The sequence below is a fragment of the Lipotes vexillifer genome, unplaced genomic scaffold (assembly GCF_000442215.2).
Source record: "Lipotes vexillifer unplaced genomic scaffold, Lipotes_vexillifer_v1.1 scaffold680, whole genome shotgun sequence".
NCBI classification, from domain to species: domain Eukaryota; kingdom Metazoa; phylum Chordata; class Mammalia; order Artiodactyla; family Lipotidae; genus Lipotes; species Lipotes vexillifer.
In genome coordinates this window covers 66,511-91,383 of record NW_006780838.1, presented here as the reverse complement: position 1 = coordinate 91,383, position 24,873 = coordinate 66,511, and the positions used below count along the sequence as shown (strand labels likewise).

General features: G+C 40.7%; 1 protein-coding gene across 1 annotated transcript in view; it reads right to left on the bottom strand.

Moving 5' to 3' along the window:
* Positions 1-24,670, bottom strand: part of ANKFY1 (ankyrin repeat and FYVE domain containing 1) — a 68,175-nt gene extending 43,505 nt beyond the window's left edge. Inside the window, exons 1-3 of the mRNA XM_007454250.1 lie at positions 24,637-24,670; positions 12,687-12,879; positions 8,336-8,454 (exon numbers count right to left, since the gene is read on the bottom strand). Of these exons, the coding sequence (XP_007454312.1) occupies positions 8,336-8,454; positions 12,687-12,879; positions 24,637-24,670 (346 nt within the window). The remainder of the gene's footprint in view (positions 1-8,335; positions 8,455-12,686; positions 12,880-24,636) is intronic.
* Positions 24,671-24,873: the final 203 nt, after the last annotated feature.

Genomic DNA, 24,873 nt, shown 5'->3' with positions numbered 1-24,873 from the left:
ATGAGAGCATCCCCAACACCACAACCCTCAAATATCTTCTCTGTGGTGGTTTCTTTAATTAATTTTGTTTTAAAATTTGGCTGGTTTCCTTTAATAACTCTTACCCCAACTGTCCAAACAAATAAATTTGACCTGTATGGTTGATAAACCAAAATCTAGTTTTCTTAAAAACCACATCAGCAGGGACGTCCTGGAAGCCCTCAAAATTTCAAATAAAATAAGATCCAAGTGATCATCAAACTTTCCCACTCCTGCCTTGACTCTTCCCTTAATCTCCAAAATAAACTGAGAATAGATCCATTTTGAGACTCAGACTAAGCAGCCCGTGGTATAAGGTGGGCAGAGAACAATGAACCAGAAGGGTATGTGCTTCCAACTGTGTACTTTTAGGCAAGTGATTCAGTCTATCTGCTTCCAATCTACGTAAGCAACTGGCTATAAAAGTCAGATGACCCCATAAACCAGAAATTACCTTTAAAAAGATTAGACTCTGAGAAGTGAAACCAGTTGGCATCCGTGACTTGCCTGGTATATCTGCTGCTAGAAGCCGTCACCCCCTCATCAGGCCCAGCGCAGAAGCTGGTAAAAATCTGTGACTGCAAGGATGAAAAGAAGGTAACACCTAACCTTCCGACTTCACTGTAGTCCACGATGCATACAGTCACACTTTGGAATTTTCTTTTGGAGAACTTGAAATTTTCTATGTGACCTAGTTGGGTTTTTTATTTTTGGTCTGATTTTAAATAAATGTTTTATAAGACATTTGGAAAAAATGGGAATAAACTTATCTGTACACAAGTAACCATTAAATGAAGCATACTGAGGAAATTAATTTTGTTACTTAAATCCTCTATTCAATCTGTCAAATCTGAGAAAGGTGTTTTGAATCTCCTACTATGACCCTGGTTTGTCTTTGAGTTTCCAACTATTTTTTTCTTCATCCACTTTACAAAAAGTTTTTAGCTAATAAAATTTAAAAATCATGATAGACTGTATCTTTTTTTTTTTTTTTTTTTTTTGCCACACTGCAGGACTTGCAGGATCTTAGTTCCCCAACCAGGGATTGAACCCGGGCCCCAGCAGTGAAAGCACCGAGTCCTAACCACTGGACCACCAGGGAATTCCCATAGACTGCATCTTTTATCAGTATAAACATCCTCTTTAGTCAGTTTAAGGATGTACCCTTAAATATAACTTCTTGGAAATAAAAATAAACCCCATATCATACTTCTAAATAATCCCAGTGTCAAAAAGGAATAAAAGTATAGAGGGTCTAGTTCTGTTATGGCAGTGTGACAACCCATATGCTATTTTAACTGATTATAGCTAAAAACTGTAGACAGTGTACCCAAAACAGCTACCAGAGGATTCTGGAAGTAAACAAAAGCATCTGAATTGTAGGGGGAGGCAAACCTTGAAGAAGCAATTGCACTGGACAAGCTTCTCCATTGTTTTTTTTCCCTTTATGGCTTTGTCCTGAGGGTAGACCTGTCCAGGAGGAACACTGCTGTAGTGACCACGAGGATGCCTAAAACTCCAATACAAACTCCACCTTTCTGGTCAGATGAACCAGGAAAAGGAGCCCCTAGGGCACTGAAGGGTCAGGGGAGAGTCCCAGAGTGGAGAGAATCAGAGAAGGAGATCTCCTAATTCTGTGTACAAGCCACATAGGCCTCAGGCTCACCTCTAAGCCACTGATGCACGGAACAGTCCTAGCCCAGCTTTAAGAACTGAGGTGATATTTGAACCACCACCCACAGAAGGTGAAACAGAAGCTGCAGTTTGCACCTAAGGAGCCTTAGCATTTTCCAGAGGATGACACAAGACCAAAGTCTACACAACATAATGGCAATGTCCAGGATACAATTCAAAATCATTTGATAAAGAAAAACATTCGGAAAGTATGACCATTTTTCAAGGGAAAAGATAACCAACAGATGGTAACGTCAAGATGACCCAGATACTGAACTTATGAAAGACTTGAAGACATCTAGTATAACTATGCTCCAGAAGGTAAAGGAAAACACACTTGAAATTAAAAGAAAAATTTTCAGCATATAAACTATAAGAAACATATAGAAATTATAGAAATGAAAAATATGATATGTATTAAAAAAACACACTCAGTGGGCTTAAGAGCAGAATGAAAACAGCAGTGCAAAAAGTCAGTAAACTTGAAGATAGATCAGTAGAATTTATCCTATCTGAAGAACAGGAAAAAAAAAAAGGTTGGGAGGAAAAAAAAAAAGAGACAGCCTCAAAGAGACCTGTTGGATAGTAACAAAGGGTCTAGTATATGTGTCACTGGAGTCTCAGAAAGAGAGACGAGATCAAGGAAGAAAAATAATGAAGAAATGATGGTCCTTTCCTAATTTGGTGACAGACCTATATTTTTAGATTCAAGATCAGAGCACCCTAAACAAGAAGAAAATCATATCTAGATACATCATCAGCAAACTACTGCAAAATAAACATAACGAACAAGTCTTTACCACTTCACATCCGGCAGAATAGCCTCTATCAAAACAAAACAAAACACAGTAAACAACAAGTATTGGTGAGGATGTGGAGAAACTGGAACCCTTGCGCACTGCTGGGGGAAATGTAAAATGGTGCAGACCGTATAGAAAATAGTTCCTCGAAAATTTAAAATAAAACTACTATATGATCCAGCAATTCCACTTTTGGGTATGTACCCAAGAGAACTGAAAGCAGGCTCCTGAAGAGAGATTTGTACACCAATATTCACTGCAACATTATTTACACTAGCCAATAGATGGAAGCATATATTGCTCAATATGTAGATGACCATATATTCCTCATCTATAAGAGGGAATAAACAATAGTACTTACCTCAAAGTGTTATTCTAAAGATAAATGAGTTAATACCTGTAAACTACCACATGTTAATTGCTATACAAAAATTTCCTATGATTATTATTAAAGCAGACTATTTTAAACCAACACACAGACAAATTCAGCATAAACAGAGATTAGAGAGAAAAACACAAAAGCCACGTTAGGGTTGAGTAAGGGGACATGACCACAGATAACACAGATTATCTGAAGCGCTAAGAGAATCTCTGGGAGGGGGTCTCAGCTGTTAGCAGGAGGCCACAAGGCTGTTTGAGTGCCCTCATGGCACAGCAGCTAACTTCTTCCAAAGTGAACAATCCAAAAGACAGAGCAAGGAAGAAGTCACAATGCCTTCAAAGAACCTACCTCTGTAGTAACATGTTATCAATTACAAGCTCAGTCAGCCTATACCTAAGAGGAATGGAATCAGGATCCTCCTTTGAAGGGAGGAATAACAAATAATTTATGGACATATTTTAAACCACCATAGATATCTTCAAAATACTGAAACTGAACAACCTAGAACTAGTATAGTTCACATGGTATCTAACAGATACCACTGTCCCTGTGAGTTTGCTGGAGCACCTTAGTGTGCCTGAGCACAGAGTCTGGGACCCTATGCTCCTTACACTGCAGAGTGCAACCTCCCAGGTCTGTGCTTTGGTGTGTAGTTTTCCTAACTGGACCGAAAAGGGAAGGAGGATGCTTTCTGTTTTTGGAATGGCTTGACAGGATGCAGGACACATTCCAGGAAAGCTGAATGACTCACCATAAACTCTCATGCCAGGGAACCATAAGATCTTTGCTGGAGGAAGCATGCAAGAAATTCTAGCTTCAAAACAGCCATTCTACAGCATTGGAACTGCTCAGTGTCAGCTGCTATTACTGAAGTGCTATAGAGAGGCTATAAACAAACCATTTAGCCTGAAGCAAACTGCTTTACTTCATAAAGAAGTTAAATACCGTGCATCAAGATTTGTTGTACTGTGTTGAGCTAACAGTTATATTCTTTCTCTTCCCAGCTGATCAGTCAGTATCTTTATAAACATCTTTATACTTAAAATAACCAATAAATAAAAAGCAAATTTATACTTTTTACCTTTATATTTTGAAACAATTTCAGACTTAACAAAACAGTTGTAGAGTTCCCGTATGCCCTCTACTCATCTTCCCCTAATATTAGCATCTTACATAACCAGAGCACAATTATTAAAACCAGGTGACTAGGACCGATACAGTACTATTAACTAATTACAAATTTTGCCAGCTATCCCAGTAATGTCCTTTTTATGGGCCAGAATCCAACTGAGGTACCACACTGCATTTCATGTGATGTCTCCTTAGTCTCCTCCAATCTCTAACACTTCCTTAATCTTATCTTGTCTTTCATGACCTTAACATATTTGAGTAATACTGGCCAGTTATTCTGTGGAATGTTCCTCAATTTGGGTTAGTTTGATGCTTTCCCATAATTAGATTGAGGTCATGCATTTATGGCAAGAATCCTACAGAAGTGATTGTGCCTTTGTCACTGCATCACATCAAGCACAAAATATTTTACTTTTTTTTTTTTTTGCGGTACGCGGGACTCTTACTGTTGTGGCCTCTCCTGTTGCGGAGCACAGGCTCCGGACGCGCAGGCCCAGCGGCCATGGCTCACGGGCCCAGCTGCTCCACGGCACGCGGGATCCTCCCGGACCAGGGCACGAACCCGCACCCCCTGCATCGGCAGGCGTACTCTCAACCACTGCGCCACCAGGGAAGCCCAATATTTTACTTTTTTGAACAAGGTATGATTTAAGAAAACTTTCATGTTTTCATGACCCAAATACATTTTAAACACTTGGTATATAATGCCTACTGTATCTTCATCAACATGTGCTAAAATTCTGATAACAATTAATAGAATTAAAGTTGTGCTTATTTTAAATTTTAAGAAATATCAGTTACACAAGAACCTCCAAAGAAAATGTGAGACTTAGGATGTCACTCTCTAAGAATGTAAGTTCCATACAAATAAGAATTTAATTTTGTTCACTGCTATAACCCTAGTACCTTGAAAAGTGCCTGCCACTCAGCATTTGTGATATTAATGGACTAATTCTGAAGAAACAAAATACCAATAAATTCATAAAATGATTTTATTAAGTTCATGAGTGTGGAAAAGGTTCAACCATTTAAAACACAGCTTTTACGCTATTTATACACTTGTTTACAAGAGTCTATTTCCAATCTCCCTCAGGCGCGAGGCAGCCACGGGCAGTAGTGCTTCCAGGTTATCGTATAACACACAGGCTTCTCAGGCAGTTTCAGTTGCTGCAAGCCCAGATTTAGGTAATCACACCCACGCCCACCCAGGCAACTCAGCAGGACTCTGCTCAAGACACACAAACATGAACAGGTCCACAAATGCAACCACTTCCTTTGAACCCTTCGAAGACACGCTTCAAAGATAAACTTTATAAAGAAAAGTAAAGATGGGCTTCCCTGGTGGTGCAGTGGTTAAGAATCCGCCTGCCAATGCAGGGGACACGGGTTTGAGCCCTGGTCCGGGAAGATCCCACATGCCGCAGAGCAACTAAGCCCGTGCACTACAACTACTGAGCCTGTGCTCCAGAGCCCGAGAGCCACAACTCCTGAAGCCCGGGCACCTAGAGCCTGTGCTCTGCAGCAAGAGAAGCTACCACAATGAGAAGCCCGCGCACCACAACGAAGAGTAGCCCCTGCTCACCTCAACTAGAGAAAGCCCACGCGCAGCAAGGAAGACCCAATGCAGCCAAAAAAAAAAGAAAAGAAAAGAAAAGATACCATAAGCTCCACTACCAGCTATCTTAGTAGATGCCTGATTTACCAAAGCCACCAGAAACATTGACTCTGCAACCGCTCACTCCTGAAAGCAAACCTTGTAGCCCGGATCAAACCATGCTGATTATTTTACAGCAGGAGGCATGTTCAGGGACATTTAAAGGCATTAACATTATACCTTCCTAAACTCTAGAAAATCTCCTGCTTGTCAGTGATCCAATCTTGTGGTCAGATAGTCACAGATAGTGTTAAAGCAGCTCTTAAATGTTCTAATGTACTAAAAAAGTAAAAGCAAAATTTTAAGTTCAATGTTTAAGCTTTTCATACATTAATGCAATTTTCTGTGTTCTTACATAATTTTGTTTGTTCTGGGGAGCAGTCATATTTTATTTTTCCCACTCATTCATTTTGGTTGTATGCAATATTTCACAGTTACATTTACCATGATAAACATTTACACTGTCTGAATTACCTATAACAGAATCCATCTGACAGAAGTCAGATGATGAGGTTAAAAAAAAAAAAAGTATGACTATTTTATAGCTCAGCTGTCTAACTGCTTTCTAAACCCTTCATACCCATTTATAATGTGACTGGCAGTGTGCAAGAATACCAATTTCTTTTTTTTTTTTTTTTTTTTTTTTGCGGCACACGGCCCTCTCACTGTTGTGGCCTCTCCCGGTGAGGGGCACAGGCTCGCAGGGCACAGGCTCCCGACGCGCAGGCCCAGCGGCCATGGCTCACGGGCCCAGCCGCTCCGCAGCATGTGGGATCCTCCCGGACCGGGGCACAAACCCGTGTCCCCTGCATCGGCAGCCGGACTCTCAACCACTGCGCCACCAGGGAAGCCCGGGATCATCAATTTCTGATACTGTAGCTATCAAAAGGTGGTAACTTATTCTAAACTTTTTTCTAACAAAGTTGAATATTTTCAATATTTTATTATCTCTACTAGTCTTTGAAAACTACCTGTTCATGTAATCAAGATCCTATCATGCACTGTGAAGAACACCTCATGATCCAATGGGTTTTAAAAGTTATCCATAATTGGGGGCTTCCCTGGTGGCGCAGTGGTTGAGAGTCCACCTGCCAATGCAGGGGACACGGGTTCGTGCCCCGGTCCGGGAAGATCCCACATGCCGCGGAGCAGCTGGGCCCGTGAGCCATGGCCGCTGAGCCTGCGCGTCTGGAGCCTGTGCTCTGCAACGGGAGAGGGCACAACAGTGAGAGGCCCGCGTAATGCAAAAAAAAATAATAATAATTAAAAAATAAATAAATAAATAAATAAAAGTTATCCATAATTATGTCATATGAGGTCAAAGATATAAGGCTTCAAAAGATTTTACTTTTAAAAAAGAAAAACTGTTCAGATTTCAATCATGTGGACTGGTGCCCTTCCAGTAAAGACCGTTTCCCAAGTAGATGTTTTAGTTATAGGCATGAATGCATATGCTCATGTATATGCATGTATGAATATTTGTGTGTTTACAGCTATGAATCACGGACCTCAGGTTAAATCCTAGAAATGATCATGAGACAGAGTTCACTCACAGTGGAGAAGCATTAGACAATTTACCCCCTAAATTCTTGAGATAAATGCTTATTTAACCTGTGCAACACTGCTCAGGTATTAGCCACCTCTGACACGTTCCTTATCAGCCCAAGTTAGTCTCTTCTGTACCTTAGACATAAAACCATTATACTACTGTATATGCAGCCCTGGCCTTAAATGATTTGTTAACAGCCCATTTCCTCCAACAGAGTATGAGCTCTGTATGGCAAGGATGGTGTTATAATCATCTCAGTGTTCCTAACACTACACATGGAAAACAGTACCTTCTGAATTGGCAAACCTTTTGAACAAAGACATAAATCAGACTTTCCACACAGTCAATCACTTCTGCAAGTAACTCATATCTTAATGCCTGGGTATGCTCCTTACCACGTTATAATTCTCTTGATTATTAATATCAGAATTAAATTCAAAATTTGCTCTTTTTACTTTTTTTTAAGCAGCTGTTAGGCAAGTACTAAGTGAAAATGCAATTTTGAAATCAACTTTTGAAAACGATGTTTTTAAGTTTACTTAACCACCATATTTACCCAAATTCTACACAACATACTGTGGCATAAAACAATTAAATAATAACATTAAACAGCTCAATGCACTTATTCAAATCCTGAAGACTGATGGTCATCCTTTGATGTTAAAGAAAGAATATTCTTATTCTTTGGAATAAATGTTACTTCTGAATTCAGTTCTTATAGACCAGGAAAAGTACTTTTGGCAGCTATGATTAAATTTTAAGCAACTGAACAGCAGCAGGACTTTTTCTTAGAGTGGAAGAAAAATTTTTCTCTACACATGCTCCCATATTTATAACATACTACTGTATGAAAAGAGTTTCTGGATAAATATTCATATTTTATAAATTCTAAGAATACTCCGAATCCTCAAATATTTATGATTTATTAGCCAGATATTAAACAGAAGTGCCCACAAAGTACAACCTACTGATTCACTAATTATTTAACTAGTTTATGGTCCCATCAATTTATAAGAAAAGTATTCTACGTTCATTAAACCACAAATATTTCAAAATTACACACCATAACCTTCTGCCAAGGGCTCTTGTGCTGGGAGTTTTGAGTCCCCAGCCCGTCAGAGGCTCACCTGACAGGTCCAGCTCCTCGGTGGAAGACAAACTGGCCAGACTCCAGCTGTCACTGCGGGCCGCCAGGACAAACTTGTGAGCATTGATGTGCCTGCCCCCAACCTTTATCTTCAGATCACTGATGAAGAAAAATACCCACAGATATAAAATGTCATTATAACTAGGTATAGCTAGGATTCACAGCTGATAAATATACGAGTATTGACTGATCAACATACATCTGCAAAAGAAAAAAAAAAATCACAGCAAAATTATTTCTCTATGCTACCACTGAATTCTGATGGCTCATATTTACAATATGTTGCTAGACACATTTTCTATTTCTAACTTCTAGCTTTAGTTCACGTGGGATGTTCTGCTTTCAAAGACATTCCCTAATGTCACCCACAAGATGGTGAACCTACAAGTTATCAATACACAGGATTATTAATATTCATATAAAGAGTTGAAGAGGTTTTATGAAGGAAAAAAAATCAAGATTAATCATCAGGAGAGAGAGATAGAAAGATTAAAGATTGTGATGACAGCTCTGAGACTACAGTGCTGCAATGCTCCACGCTATATTAATGCTCAAGCAAGGTTAAACCAAAAACCATGAACAAATTAGCTTTGACAAAGCAGTCAAGAATATGAAACCCGATATCTACACTCCTGTTCCCACGAGAAACATTCAGACCTATTATTGGCCATTTTTTACTCAATCATTTATAAAGAAATGGGATGAGAGAAATCTTTTTTTCAAACATGTTTCCATATGTATGACTTACCACTACATGAAAAGAGCTTTCCAAATAGTTATTTATTTTTAACTCTGAAATGTCAAATGTCAAGGTGGGAAAGCATCCGGGCAGTTAACGAAAACCTAAGGGTGACCTACTGGGCTGACACAAGCATGTGCCAGATGGCAACGCTGGCAGCAATCCACAGGCACAAATCAGCAACACTCTGCTTGTATCTGCATGTCTTTTTATTTTTATATTCCCGTTGAAAATAATTTGTTAGGCTGGAAAGGTTTCAGAAACTAAATTCAGAGAGAGGGAGAGAGAGAGAGGGAGAAAGGGAGAGAGGAAGGGAGAGAGGGAGGGAGGCGGGGGAGAGAGAGAGAGAGAGAGAGGAAAGAAAGAAAGAAAGAGAGAAAGGAAATGAGAGGAACCCAGGAGTCAGGGAGAGGAGGGGGGGGGGGGGGGTGGAGAGAGAGAAAGAAAGAAAGAAAAAACTATTACATGAATTGACTCATCCACTTAAAAGGAGATGCAAACAGAATACTGCTTCTATATAACGCTTGATGCAAACACATTTTACCCCACACAAGCACTGTCTAGAACATATTTATAATTATGTAAGCATATCAATTCTACTTCTATTAAAGAACTAACCAAGTTGCAACTAATTATGTTAGATCAAAAGAATAATAGGGTACTTATTATTTCAAACTATTAGAAAATACTGTTAACACAAAACACTATTAATAAAGAAGAAATACAATTGATATTCTATTTAAAATGGAAGATAAAACTGTCTCATATCATATCCTATGATAAGGTTTAAAAAATGTAATGAAAACAAAGCACAAATAATTTTTACACTCTAAATTTATTTGTAAAGTATTAAATTCTAATCATGTAAATGAACAGTCACTGTTTACTGTTTCTGCCACAAACCTGACTTTAGCCACAAAATTATAAAAATGTATGTTTCTATAAAATTCCTACTATTATTCATGAATGTCAAGTCAAAACTTTTTCTTCTGTAGTCTTAACATCTCAAAGGGAAATAAATATAAGGATTTCACTAATCTCTAATAATAATAATTTTAAAAAATATGATTCAAAAATGTAAAATTGGACAGGTCAAGTCTATGAGGACTCTATGCAGAAACAATTAGGAGGCTAGCAATTTTTTAAAATTTCATCCTAGTCAATTAAAAGCATTTCCTTTTAAAATATGGATGCTAGGATGTGACAACTGGAGAGGAAACATAAATAAAGAGCTTCTTGCTAGAGTGTCTCAATCAAACACTTTAACAGGAAAAATTATAAGCTTGTTTGCTAAAAGAATGGTAGTAAATAACTACATATAACCATCATTTTTAACTGTCTTATGGGACCAAAGCCTCCTCCTGAACATAAGTAAGAATAAAAGAAATGCACCAATTTCTTCCACATCGCTCAATTTAAAAATGTTAACACTGACTCTTCAGTTATTCCAATTACTGAAATACACATAAAAACACTATTTAAATTCAACAAAATGCATGTTCATGGGACAAAGTATTTTTCCCCCCCATCTTGGTAAAAGAGCATCTGCTTCAGAAATTGATATTCCAGTTTCACTTATCCCATCTCAAAAGGTAAGTCCTCTTTGAAGTCTCCATTCCTCATCTGATTATCAATTGTAGATAACAAAGGTATTCAGCCTTCTTTTGATAAAGGACAGGTTTTAGAAGAGGAAGAGAGACCCACCAGAACCATGGGATCATACCATAGCCGACCAGGTAAAAAGTGGCCAGAAGAGGAAACTGCCCAGTCTCATTCCCAGTCTCCTAGAAGGACTACAGTATAAGAATGCAATCAGGGACTTCCCCTGGTAGTGCAGTGGTAAAGAATCCGCCTGCCAATGCAGGGGACACAGGTTCGAGCCCTGGTCCGGGAAGATCCCACATGCTGTGGAGCAACTAAGCCTGTGCGCCACAACTACTGAGCCTGCGCTCTAGAGTCCACGAGCCACAACTACTGAGCCTGCGCACCTAGAGCCCCGTGCTCCACAAGAGAAGCCCACGCAACCCAATGAAGAGCAGCCCCCTCTCGCTGCAACTAGAGAAAGCCTGCACACAGCAACAAAGACCCAGTGCAGCCAAAAATCAATTAATTAAATAAAATTAATTAATTAAATAAATTTTTTTTTAAAAAGGAATGCAATCAACTGTTACGTATTACAGAAAGTAAATTATGGGAATTCTAACGGGTAAGAGCCTTGGACAGCGGGAGAGCTGTGTCTGTAATAGAAATGCCAGGCTTCCTGGGGCCAATGGAAACAAAGTTTTCACTTGTCCATGGGAAAAAGAGGAGGGCGAAAAGAAAAAAAGACAATGAACTATATTTTACAAGTAGATACATCCATTAGATTTAAGGAAAGCCCTGTCCTTTACTCAGAGTATGTACTTCCTATTTTTTTGGTATTAATTTTTTCTTTTCTTTTAGAAATGATTAAGATGGTAGATGGCAATCCTGGATTTTGATCTATTTTAAATGTCATAATTTCAAAATTTTAATCATCTAATCCAATCATCCTTCTCCCTAGTAGGCAAATCCTTCCTTCCACACACATTCATGTCCATGTTTCTTTTCCACAACCACATCCCAGCTCAGTCCTTCATCACTTCCAGCCTGGACTATTTACGACAACATCATGGCTGCTCTTGTCTCTTTATAATTTCATCTATACGATGTTACCAGACTAATCTGCCTAAAACACCACTTTGATTATGATAGTCCTATTAACTCAAAAACACTGTTCCACACTTCCTAGAGGATCAAGTCCAAATTCCTCACCGTGGCATCCCCAATCCACCCTAACTTACCCACCTCTCCCAGTGCTCCCCTACATGGACATGAACCCTAAAATGGGCCCCTCACTGTCCTCTAAATCCTCCGCAGGTTCCCACGTTTGAGCCTATTCTCAGCCACTCCCTCTACTAGTAATATCACTGCCTTTATCTATTAAATCCTACTCAGCCTTTAACCTTTACCTCAAAACTCATTTAATAACAATACTGTTTTAATAACAAGTAAAAACTGAGCACTTACTATATGCTAGACTGTTGTTCTAGGTGCTTAAACAGTAGTTTATTAATTTAATCCTCACAACAACCCTAAGGTAAACAGTCGTATTATTATCCCCATTTTACAGATTAGGAGGCTGAGGCATGTCATATAGCTCCAGGTCACATAGCCAGTAAGTGGCCAGCTGAGCTTCTAACACAGGCTGTGTGGCTCCAAAGTCCACCCTCAACCATCACGCTACACTACCCACTAGTTCCAAGATGCCCTCTTTGACCAGCTCAAGAGAAAGTGACCTCTCCCCTCTGAATCCCTGGACCTGTAAGCTAATTCCTATCTATGCCAGCGATGCTATCACCATCACTCCTATACTCTGTACTGAATACAAGCAGCAAACAAAAGAGACAAAATCTTGCCTCAAGGGGCCTACATTCCAGAGACTAAAGGCTGGTCAACTAGTAGAGAGAAATAAACTTGGGAAGAAAGTCAGTAAGAGGAGAAGCTGCAATGTAGCCTGTGAATAAAGCAAAAGGGCTTGCTTCCCCACACTGGCCCAGTGCCAGGAGCTCACCTATACTGCTCCTGCTCGTAGAGGTCGGCCACAATCGTCAGCAGGCGGCTGATGAAGGACTCTTTGCTGCTTTCCTTGTTTGCTTGCGCAGCCAAAAGGGTGCATCTCTTCTCTGTCTCTGCCAATTTCTTCTGCAGCTTGACATACTCCTGTCGGAGAAGCATCAAGTGCTTCTCCAACTTGGCCACCTCCTCTGCAGAGGAGACAAAAAATCAAGTTTACCACAGCAGGTGTAAAAGCAGACAGCATCCACCCATCCCTCATCCCGCAGCCAGGATGGCTACCGAAATGACTACAGCTGACCCTTGAACACGGGGTTGAACTGTGTGGGTCTACTTACACACAGATATGTTTCATTAGTAAATGTATACAGTACTACACCATCCGCTGTTGGCTGAATCCGAAGATATGGAGGAACCAAGGTCACGGAGGGCTACCAATTACATGAATATTTTCCACCGTGCCGGAACGTAGGTGTTCCTAGCCCCTGGAGTTGTTCAAGGGCCAACTGTAGTCACGTGACATTCCTACTATTTCTTACTGATACTCCTACAAGACCAAGAATGCTTTTGTTTCAGGGTGCCATCACAGTCCAGGGATGTCTTCCCAGTTTCCCTGAAGATCAATATTTAATATATGGAGTCTCAGGAATGATTATCAAAATTACTTGGGAGGCTTTTTCAAACCACTAGCAGTAATAAGTAACTTCTACATATCACATGCTGTTCTACAAGCTTTCCGTGAACTCTCATGCAAGATTCATGACAACCCCATGGGGCAGGTACTATTACTAGCCACACTTTTCAGATGAGGACACTGGGCCACAGATTAAGAATTTGCCCAAGGTCACGAAGCTGATGAGAGGTGGGGCTGGGACATGAGCCCAGGCATTCTCATTCCAGGGCCTGTGATCTATTAACCACTACCCCACACTACCTGACACCTGCTCTCCCTCAGGAAGCCTCAGGGCAGTCAATAACGGTTCAGATGGAAGAAAGTAATATTCCACAGGTGTGCTGGGGCAGATTTAAAAGGTTGAGAACCAATGTATTTTTTTTAATTAATTTATTTTTGCTGTGTTGGGTCTTCGTTTCTGTGCCAGGGCTTTCTCTAGTTGTGGCAAGTGGGGGCCACTCTTCATTGCGGTGCGCGGGCCTCTCACTATCGCGGCCTCTCTTGTTGCGGAGCACAGGCTCCAGACACGCAGGCTCAGTAGTTGTGGCTCACGGGCCTAGTTGTTCCGTGGCATGTGGGATCCTCCCAGACCAGGGCTCGAACCCGTGTCCCCTGCATTAGCAGGCAGATTCTCAACCACTGCGCCACCAGGGAAGCCCGAGAACCACCGTATTTGATTCATTAAATTCAAAAAACATTTACCGAGTAGCTACGAGGTGCCAGACACTACAGTGGTAAGCAAAATCAGACATATCTTTCCTCAGAGCTTTTAGTTACCGGGGAAAGTAAACTTTTATAATTAAAATAACAATTGCAAGAACCAAATGCAAAACTACAACTCTAATGAGTACTAGAAGAAAAGAACAGAGCTATGAGAACCTATAATAAAGAAATTTAACTTCGGACATCAGGGAAGACTCCCCTGAGGACGCAAGCAGTCAAGAGACTTCTCTCTACCTTTCCCTGGAACTTTGGTGGGGATTCATGCAACCTTGCATAAATCATCGTATCTAGGGAACCACAGTGCTGCTATGGTTATTCTCTGGGCTTCGGTCCATCCACCCCCTACTCCCCACCACAGATATTCCAAATCTTGACACCGCCCTCAAGCCCATCTCCCACCCAATCTGCCTCATTCTTGGCCAATGTCTTGAGAAAACTGAACTACTGCCAGTGACCCCCACCGTGCCAGCAGCTACTCCCATCTACCCCATGCTTTCTCAGTGAAACAATCTCCCTCCTATCCAAGCTTAATCCCTCCACCTCTGCTCCAAACCCACCACTCTCCTCTGGTCCTCTGCTTGATCATCAACCCCCCTCCTCCAGCAACTTCAATCTCTTTCAGCTGGGCCCTTCTCATCAGCACATAAAGCTGTCCAGGTCTACACCCAGTAAAAACAAAACTCTCCTTCCACACATCCGTCCCACCTCTGCTCTTCCAGCTCTATCTACCACACACATTTCCTCACCCACTATTCCCCTGCCACTCCCTCCTTCTGTCCCCACCACTCCCTTGAAACTTCTCTCACTGATGACCTTCTAATTGCCAAGCCCAACAGACACTTGCCAGTGGGTCTCCTCCCACACCTCTGTAACATGACTCAGGACACTACTGTCCATCCCTCTTTTCTTCTCTTCTTTCAGCAACCACAATGCCACCTTCTCTCCAGTTCTGGTGCTCTGTCTCTTCCACGTGCTTCTCTGCATCCCTCCGAACACTTGACCACTGACACTCCCCAGGGGGTCTATCCTTGGCCCTCTTCTCCACCGTGTGATCTCCCAAGGCAGCAGATCTTTGGCCTGTGGTTGATACCAAATCTAGCACCAGTGGTCCGTAGATCCCTCTCTCCAGTGCAGATCTCTCTTCTTAGCTTCAACTATCCATCTGCCCGACAGACATTTCTCCCTAGCGGCCCACGGGCACGTCAAGTTCTCTATCCCCAAAACAAAGCTTCGAGCAAATTTGCTCTTCCTTTGTATGGCCCCTATATTAATAAATGACACCAGCATCTATCCTAGTTACCTGAAGAAGAAATGTGGGAGGAATCCTGGATGTCTCCAGTTCACTCACATGACTCTAACCCTACCCCAACTCAAAAACTGACCTTCCCACTTAAAAAAACAAAGGAATGGTTAAATAAAGTGACACATGAGTTTGAAGTTATTATGCAACTATTAATGTTTTCAAAGAAATATGTAATAAACATGCATTTTCAAATTATAAATATTAACAGAAAAAAGGAGGCTGAGAAACAACACATTTTATAAGCCCAATTTTATTAAAAACATTCACATATATGAGGAACAAAAAGACAAATACCACAAAATATCAGCAGATTTTTCTCTTCTTTGCACTTTCCTGCACATTTCAGGTATTCTACAACAAATGTGTTCTCTTTTCATAATTATAAAAAAATATTTAAAGAGAAATGTGTTTAAATACTTAAATACTAATAGCCTATCTTCTTCATACATACAGTAGGGAATTTTTCCCCTTCATCTAGAGAATCCACATTAAATAAATGCCTGGAGTCAAAAACCTGGCTATCTCAGGTATAAATCAGTATTCTTAGGAAAATAAAGAAGGCACTTGCAAGATGAAAATTTGCTTACAACTGCTAAAATGATCACTGTGCTCATGAGTTACATATCAGATGAGAATTCCTAAAACTAATTTTTTTTCAAAATACTGCAATTATTTGGCCTACTAACCGTTAAACCAAATATTGTTTTAAAAAACACTGGCTAAAGGCAAACAGTACTTACAATGATCCTATTGCAATATTTTTCAAACTTAACATTACATTTACACAAAACCCCTTCAGTAGGACTCACGTCTACACTTCTATTCTGGTGTGACAAATCACTGGTTTTAAAGAGTTCTTCATAGTTACTCGGACTAAAGAGCCATGAAATTGCAATTATTTACCTAAAACAGGGACACATTTAACACAAAGCAATAAATTCATGTGACTGTACAAAATTTATACTTTTTTTCTTCCTGTAAAAAAATGGAGTTGGTGGGTCTCTTTAAAGAAAAACTGGCACTCATTTTCTACATGTGGTAACAGAAAATGTAAAAGGACATATGAATTAAGGAGTAGCTTCAAGTTATGTCCAAAAACTGCTAACACTCGTAGCAAAATCAATCTATGGTGTCACGATAACGGTTATCTTTGGAGGAATGGGCGGAGAGTGGTAATTGGGAGGGCACATGAGGGGTGCCCTCTGGGATGCTGGTAACATCCTTTTTTGTTGTTGTTTAACTTAGTAATGGTTACATTCCTGTTTTATTTTGGTAATTCATTGAGCTCTATACTAATGCTTTGCTCTCTGCACGTATCTTATGCTTCAATTAAACAGTTTAAAAAAATTCATATACACCTGTAGTGGATTCTGGAGTCCAAGCAATGGGGATCTAAATCCTTCTAGTAACTAGCTATGGGGACCATGGGCAATTCATTTCTCTGAGCTTCAGTTTCTTTATATGTAAGATGGGGGGCGGGCAGGAATCTACTACTCAGTGCTGTAGTAAAAATTCAATGAAAACTACTGTTAACTTGCACATGCACTCAAAACTGTCAGCATTGCCTCCACCCTCCTCTTTGCATTTCACAATCACATAATTATTGGATAAATAGTTTAAACTATTATAACTGCTTACACAACATTTTTTTTGAGTCATGAAAAGCAGAATGAGTTTCAAATGTTTTATTGACTTAGGAATTAAGATTGATCAATTAAAATCATGGCAAATCAACAGGACATTATCAGAAGGATGAGGTGATGAACAAAAGTAAAAACAGAAATGGAAACACCGCTAACTACTGAACGAGCTACTTTAAACACTGCATCACCTCGTATAGCAAGTCTGCAGTGACAATTCCCGAAGCAAAAAGTAAAGCCTAACATGCTTTAAAAAATCATCACTACTATTCATTTGAAAGAGGTGTAAGTTAGGCTGTACCTTAAAAAAAGCTCTCAAAGAGGCAACTCCTAATCTACCCTAGGAAAAAGTCAGTCAATGTCTATAATTGATCAATCTAGAAATGGCAGTATTATCACTTAGAGGTAAACAGAGAAGAGTGGAAAGTGGTCTGCGGAGTGGGTCTGAGGGGTAGCAAATTTATTTTTTGTTTTAAGTCTTGTAATATTATTTGAATTTTAAATCTACGTGCACTTACAAAGTAAATATACTATTTTACACAAATTTTAAAGATTATGGAAAACAATTACAAGTATGAGGAAAAATAAATAATTTTCTAATACCCAAGTGTAAGGGTTTTTATATATCACAAAACTTTAGGAAGGGAAGGAGCCTAAAGATCATCTCTTTTGGCTCAATTCCCAGACAGTGAACCAAGGAGCAGAAAGGGGACAGGTCCACGACCAGCAGCCTACCCACCTCTTGCCTCAGACTGTGTTTGATGACATTACTCCCAAACTGGCTGCGTAAGAATCACTTAGGCAGTTTGAACTAAACAGAGAGAGCGTGCCCAAATTCAGTAGATTGGGAGTGGGGTCACAGGAAATACATAGCACTTTTAAGACTACCCCAGGTATGGGGATGACTAGCCTGGGGAAAAAGTTCAGCCCCCAGAGCGTACCTCCCCAAGTCATACAAAGACTGCTCTGGGAATACTACTGTTTAGATAGAAGACCGACTGAACTGCAATTTTTCTGTTCATTCATTGACTTGTTCAAAGGTTTTCATCTCCTAGGAAGACAGCTGTATAACCTAGTCATTCATTAAAAAGTTATTAAGCACCTATGCAGTGCCAGTGTCAAAGTAAAGAAAACCATCTCGGCACATGTTTTTTTACAAAGTCACAGGGTAATAGAGAAGATGGGCAATTAAACAAGACAAATCGATAAAACCTGACAGCACTCTGACAGGGGATGCAAACTGAGCATGGAGCAAGACCACCTGGCTTAAGCCAGCGCAAGGAAAGACACTCCAGACAAGTGATATTTTACTCCAAAAGATTTAAATAAAGCCTCTGCTTGTAGCATACTGGGTCCAGAAAATGTAAGGAAAAGGCTTCCGTCTTTTGTTTTCTTGGTCAGATTTTCCTTCTAAACTATTATCAGTCAACGGGTTTGTGCAACAGGCATAATACTAGGCTCTAGGAGAAATACAAATAATTAGAAGGCAAAACCTAGTCTTGTCCTCCATAAAAGTCACTGGCACCACTCACCTGCCTCTCCCTAAGTCAACTAAATGGATGGCCAGAGGACACCTTATCTTGCTAGTTCAAACTAGTGGCTACAGTCACATCCCACTTGCCCAAGAGATAGCTTCCAAGTTTTCACAGGGTATAAGCCTGTGGCTGTCGACTGCAGATTTTTCTTCCCTGAAGCAAACTGAATCCTTTAACCTTGGTTTCAATCACACCATATTCTAGCCAACCTTTTGCTCAAGAGCTCCACTCCATCAAGACTATAGCATCCGTAAATACTCTGCATTTCCATTTCACTTAAACTATCACTCTGCAAGTATTTATGAAGCACCTGCTATGAACTAAGCATTATAGTAGATCAGCAGTTGCCTCTTTGAGAGTCTTTTAAAAGGGCAGTCTAATTTGCACCTCTTCCAAACAAATAATGTACTGATAGCACCAAAGGAGTACCAAATATAGAATCAAAGTAGTATCTACAGGAACTCACAAACAGGAGGGAAAAGAACAAAGCTAACAGTCACAAAGAATCTGGATACAGATTCATGTGGGGGAATTATGAGGACATTTGCCTTCAAGAGTAGAAAGTTACCAACTCCTTTAACCCTTAAAGATCATAAAAGTTCTGTTTCAAACACCTTCTCAAGGAATCCTTGTAAATTTCTTTGGATATCAGTTATACACACGTAAATCCAAAATCTACAGCAATAACCCTAGTCTCTCTCCAGAATTACTGACACAAATTTCTACCTGCAACCTCCACCCTGACATTGTTTCGGTCAACAGTTCCCTAACAACACGAGACATAAATTACAAGGGTTATGTAAATTACAAAGAGAAGAGGCAAGATGAAAGGAGGGCTTTAGGATATAGGGCTCTCATTCATGGTATCAGAGATGCTCCCCGCCCAGCATCTTTTGTAGGAGGAAACCCTGATCCCAGGTGCACCTACCAGTGGTATTGCAACTGCCACACCATTTCACAGTATAATGGAGAGAGCACCCAAGACTGAGATATTATTCTGTGGGCATTGTGTCTGCTTGCAAACGGCAATACAAATGTGTCCTTGAAGTACCACCAAGCTGTAGAGTTCTTATAGGAAAAAGTATACAAGTACCATTCTGAGCAATAATGGAGAGAGAATCTACAGCATAGTACAGTGGTGAGGAGCACAGGCTCTGGAGGTAGACTGACTGGGATCAGATCCCAGGCCCAGCACTTTCTAGTTTTGACACTTTACGCAAAGCCTTCCTTCTCCTCATATGTTAAGTATGTTGTGAACATTAAACATTCTAATACATACAAAGACCTTAGAAGATTACCTGCCTTGCAGTAAGTGGTCAATAAATGTTACTTATTACAATTCTTAGAAAGGCAACACGATACAGTCCTTAAGAGAGTGTACTCTGGGACTTCCCTGGTGGTCCAGTGGTTAAGAATCCGTGCTTCCACTGCAGGGGACATGGGTTCAATCCCTGGTCGGGGAACTAAGATCCCACATGCTGAGCGGCCACAAAAAAAAAAAAAAAAAAAAAAAAAAAAAGAGTGTACTCTGGAGCCTCACTTGACTGGGCTGAAACCCTGGCCTGCCCACTACCAGCTGTGTGACCTTGGCAAGTCACTTACTCTTCTCTGTGCTTCGATTTTCACAGGTGGAAAGTGGCAATAATAATGGTGTCTCAGAGTGCTGAGAGGAGTAATTGAGTTAAGATAGATTAAATTATTTAGAACAGTGTCTAGTTTAAAGGTTTACTACCACTTCTTTATCAAGTGACTAGTTTTCAGCTGTGGCTTCTTCTTTCTCTTCCTCCAACTTTCCTTTTGAAAAATAAGCCTAGAAATTTAAATAATAGATAAACCTACAGTTTTGCCGAAAGAGCTATGCTAAGTATCGGTGAAGAATGTCAGCACTTGCATTATATTTTAATCATGTTTCTTTCCAAACAATACCCATTTGCTCTTCACCAACGCAGTTGGAGGTGAGACATTTTGATGAGCTCTCTATAATTCATCACTCTTGACCTAACCAAAGATGCCTGAGACAAAAAAAAATCTACATTCACTATTAACAGCCTAAAAAAGAGACCAACATCAACTGCAATATATATATATATATATTTTTTTAATCAGCAAGTCATGGGACAGTCAGAAAAAGAACCAACAATGATCCTTGTAAGACTCTTCCTTCTAGGTCAGGAGTTGGCAAACTTTTTCTGTGAAGGGCCAGATAGTAAATAGTTTAGGCTTTGTGGTAGAAAAGCAGATCAGTGGTTGCCAGAGGTCAAGGGAATGGGACTGAATGAATGCAAAGGAGTTCAAGGAAATTTTTTAAGATTATAAAAATGTTCTATATCATGATTTAAGATCTTAAGCCAAAGCCCATGCTCATCCCACTGTACCATGCTACCTATTTTCAGCTCTAATGTCAGGACATCAAACACGTATTTATTATTAATTCACTGATTTAGAAATTAAATGTTCTTTCCATTCCCTACCTTACATGTGATTTCTACTCCCCTCTGCCTACTCCAATACTAACCCACACTGTATTCATTAAATCTTTTTAGATTAACAAAACCCTGACATTTCCTTCCTCTACACTTCTGTAGTTCTTACTTTCTAGTTCCAATTTTAGCAGTGAATTAGTGTTCTTTGTATAATCCTTTAATTACCAACTTTATCCCTACTCTGCTTTAACTATGTCCATTAGATACAAGAAAAATGATCGTAAAAGCTCTGATAACATCTCATTTTGAGAACTACAAGAATAATTTTTGTTTCAGACATATATTAGAGTCTTCCACATAACAATATTTCATTAAAGCATGTATCAAAGTCCCAGAAAATACTATCTTCTTTGCTGGCACCAGAAAAGATAAGCTCCTCACAGGTGATGAATTACTACCACTACTACTTTCCTAAACCTGTCATACTAAAGATGTCATTTTTCTTTCACTGGGATTACTGAATATTCACTAACCAAGAGTGCTAACTATGGGAAAATTGTGTAATGGAGAATAAGAAATAAGTGGATACATTTACTGTTGAGAATTCAAGTTCACAAAATACCCTAATGAAAAAAGGAAGGGAAGGAATTCCTGGCTGCTTAGTGGTTAGGATTCCGGGCTTTCACTGCTGTGGCAAGGGTTCAATCCCCGGTCAGGGAACTGAGATCCCGCAAGCTGCACAGCTAGGCCAAAAAAAAAAAAAAAAAAAGAGGAAGGGAAGGGGAAAGAAGACAGCAATACCATCGGGAGGAGATTCCAAAGAATAGTAAGATACCCCTGCCAGTCTGTACACTCCCAGTTCACACAAAGTTTGGATATTACTGAAAACATAATGGTGCTAAGAGACATTTCACATTTTGACTTTTCACACTTTAAAAAGTCTAGCAATTCTGTCATAACTCAAATGCACTGACAACGTCCAAAAGCCATTATTTAACAAAAGTTTGCTTTCAAAAATCCTTTTACCCCAGTTTACAAATAAAACCAATTACTCAGGACTTCGTAGTTAGGAAAGATGACCTTATTTTATGTATATGTGTGTATATGCACATAGTTATATTTGTTTAAAAAATGATTCAGTAGGGCTTCCCTGGTGGCGCAGTGGCTGAAGAGTCCGCCTGCCAATGCAGGGGACACGGGTTCGTGCCCCGGTCCAGGAGGATCCCACATGCCGCGGAGCGGCTGGGCCAGTGAGCCATGGCCGCTGAGCCTGCGCGTCCGGAGCCTGTGCTCCGCAACGGGAGAGGCCACAACAGTGAGAGCCCACATACCGCAAAAAAAAAAAAAAAGATTCAGTAAAACCCTCTTTTATTCAATACTGGCTCAGTTTGAAAAAAATGTTTTGGGGGATATACTGATCTTCACTGAAGCTGAGTGATGCAAAAATCTGACTTTTTAAAAACTCCCCAGGTGATTCCAATATGCAGGGTTCTCCAGGTTGACAGCCACTAGCATGAACTACCAGAATGACAGCAGAAAGGGAAGAACGTATGTGAGAGCTTTCTAAGAGTCACAGGATTTGGTGACTGACTACAGACTTAGGGGGAAGTCAGGGATGATTACTAGGTTATGGGCTTGAGTTCGGCTGGACGGTAGTGCCACTAAGCATCAATGCAAAAGAGAAAAGTTACTAAACTATAAAGCACAATAAGCATGCTTTTATGAGAAACTTTGCCTTCCCCTCTCGGTTCCACTTCCATTAAGGCTGCGACTGTGTGTTACTCACTTTGTCATCCCTAGCAATAGTTGCTTGTACTTAATAGAAATGAAATACATTTTTCCTGATTGTGACTCAACCTCTGTTAAGACTTGCCTGCAAGTCAGTGGCGTGACTTAATATGTTTTTCAAGACCTCACTCTGGGGACTTCCCTTGGTGGTCCACTGGGTAAGCCTGTGCACTCCCAATGCAGGGGGCCCGGGTTTGATCCTTGGCCAGGGAACTAGATCCTGCATGAAGACCACAACTAAAAGTTCACATGCCACAACTAAGAAGTCCACATGCAGCAACTAAAGTCCACATGCCGCAACTAAGACCCGATGCAGCCTAAATAATTTTTTTTTAAAAAGCACAGCATTAAAAATAAGAAAAAACCTCACTCTGTGTAGCACTGATCACAGATAGGGCTGGCTTCACAGGAGATATTCAACAAATATTAGCTCACTAGCTAATTTTCACACAAACGCCAGTCTGACTGGAAATGCTTCCAACTGCCTGCTAAGACATAACCACCTAAAGGTTGGGCATGGCAAAATCTGTCCACACCTGAGGTCAAGATATTTGTTCTCAAATCTGTTCCTCTTCTTCCTGTTAACAGCCCAGCCATTATCTGAGTCACCCAGGCCTAGAACCCTTGAGTCATCTTTGATATCGCCCTCTTGTCAACATGAAAACAGGTTTCCAGAGTTCTGTCTTTTATGCTGTCTATAGTGAGTATCTTTCACAGCAGTCCTCACCAACCCCAATGCCCCTTACCCAAGGACTCATCTTCAATTGCTATGGCACCCACTCCAGCCTCCCTCCCTTGTTCCCTCCCAAATCCATTCTCTACATTATACAGCCTTTTCAATAGGCCTCAGACAATTCTAGTCACATCACTACCTTGGCTGATACCTTTCAGTAGCCTCACCCCACGGTCCACAGAGCAAAACGCAAATGCTTAACCAATCCCTTCATAATCTAGCCCTTAACATACTTTTCCAACCTCATATCCTGCTAGTGATATTTCTTCTGAGAATATTGACCTCCTCCCACCCACATCTCCCCATGTCCAAAAGCGGCCTATTTTTCCAAAGTCCAGCCCAGATAAGCCCAGCTTATCTCCTCCAGCAAAGGCCTCCCCTGACACCCCAGACTCCTCACTTCCCTAAAACACCTATTCCTACTCTAAATTTTCAAAGTAACTCCTAAGCATTTTTCACCTTCCACCCTACAATGCAGTTTCTTTTTCTTTTTTTCTAAATTAATTTATTTTTGGCTGCGTTGGGTCTTCATCGTCGTGTGCGGGCTTCCTCTAGTTGCGGTGAGCGGGGGCTACTCTCCCTTGCGGTGCGCGGGCTTCTCACTGCGGTGGCTTCTCTTGTTGCGGAGCACGGGCTCTAGGCGTGTGGGCTTCGGTAGTTGTGGCACGTGGGCTCAGCAGTTGTGGCACGTGGGCTCAGTAGTCGTGGCTCGTGGGCTCTAGAGCGCAGGGTCAGTAGTTGTGGAGCACGGGCCTAGTTGCTCCACAGTATGTGGGATCTTCCCGGACCAGGGCTCGAACCCGTGTCCCCTGCAATGGCAGGCAGATTCTTAACCACTGTGCCACCAGGGAAGTCCCTACAACGCAGTTTCTAACACACATGCTTTCGTCTCCCCTCCTGGACTGCAGTGCTCCCTGTGAACAGGCTCTAGGTCTGGCTCTTCTTTTTCCCTCCACCCCCACTCCATGCTCATCCCATCCTCCACCCTACAGTGCATTAGTAGGTGGAGTTCAATAAATACTATAGGTCCCTGGCCTACTCAGATTTAACAAGAGCGCCTGAGGACATAGTTTCTCATTTTGTTGGGCATGTCTGTAAATCATGATAATGTCCCAACTACAGCGACTCACCTTGCCGGTGACTGAAGCCCACATATCTTAGCATGATTCAGTAGCTCTACTCTGGCACATCCACAGTCACTACAGTGACTGGATAAACTTTGTTTCTTTGTTTTAAAAATATATATATATCCTCAAGGAGAAAGCTAACAGCCTCTGCTGGTGACAGAAACAAAAGAAAGGGAAGACAGAGAAAAGAAAGGAATGGTATATAGAGAGATACTGCTTGAGGGGTCACCAGACAATACA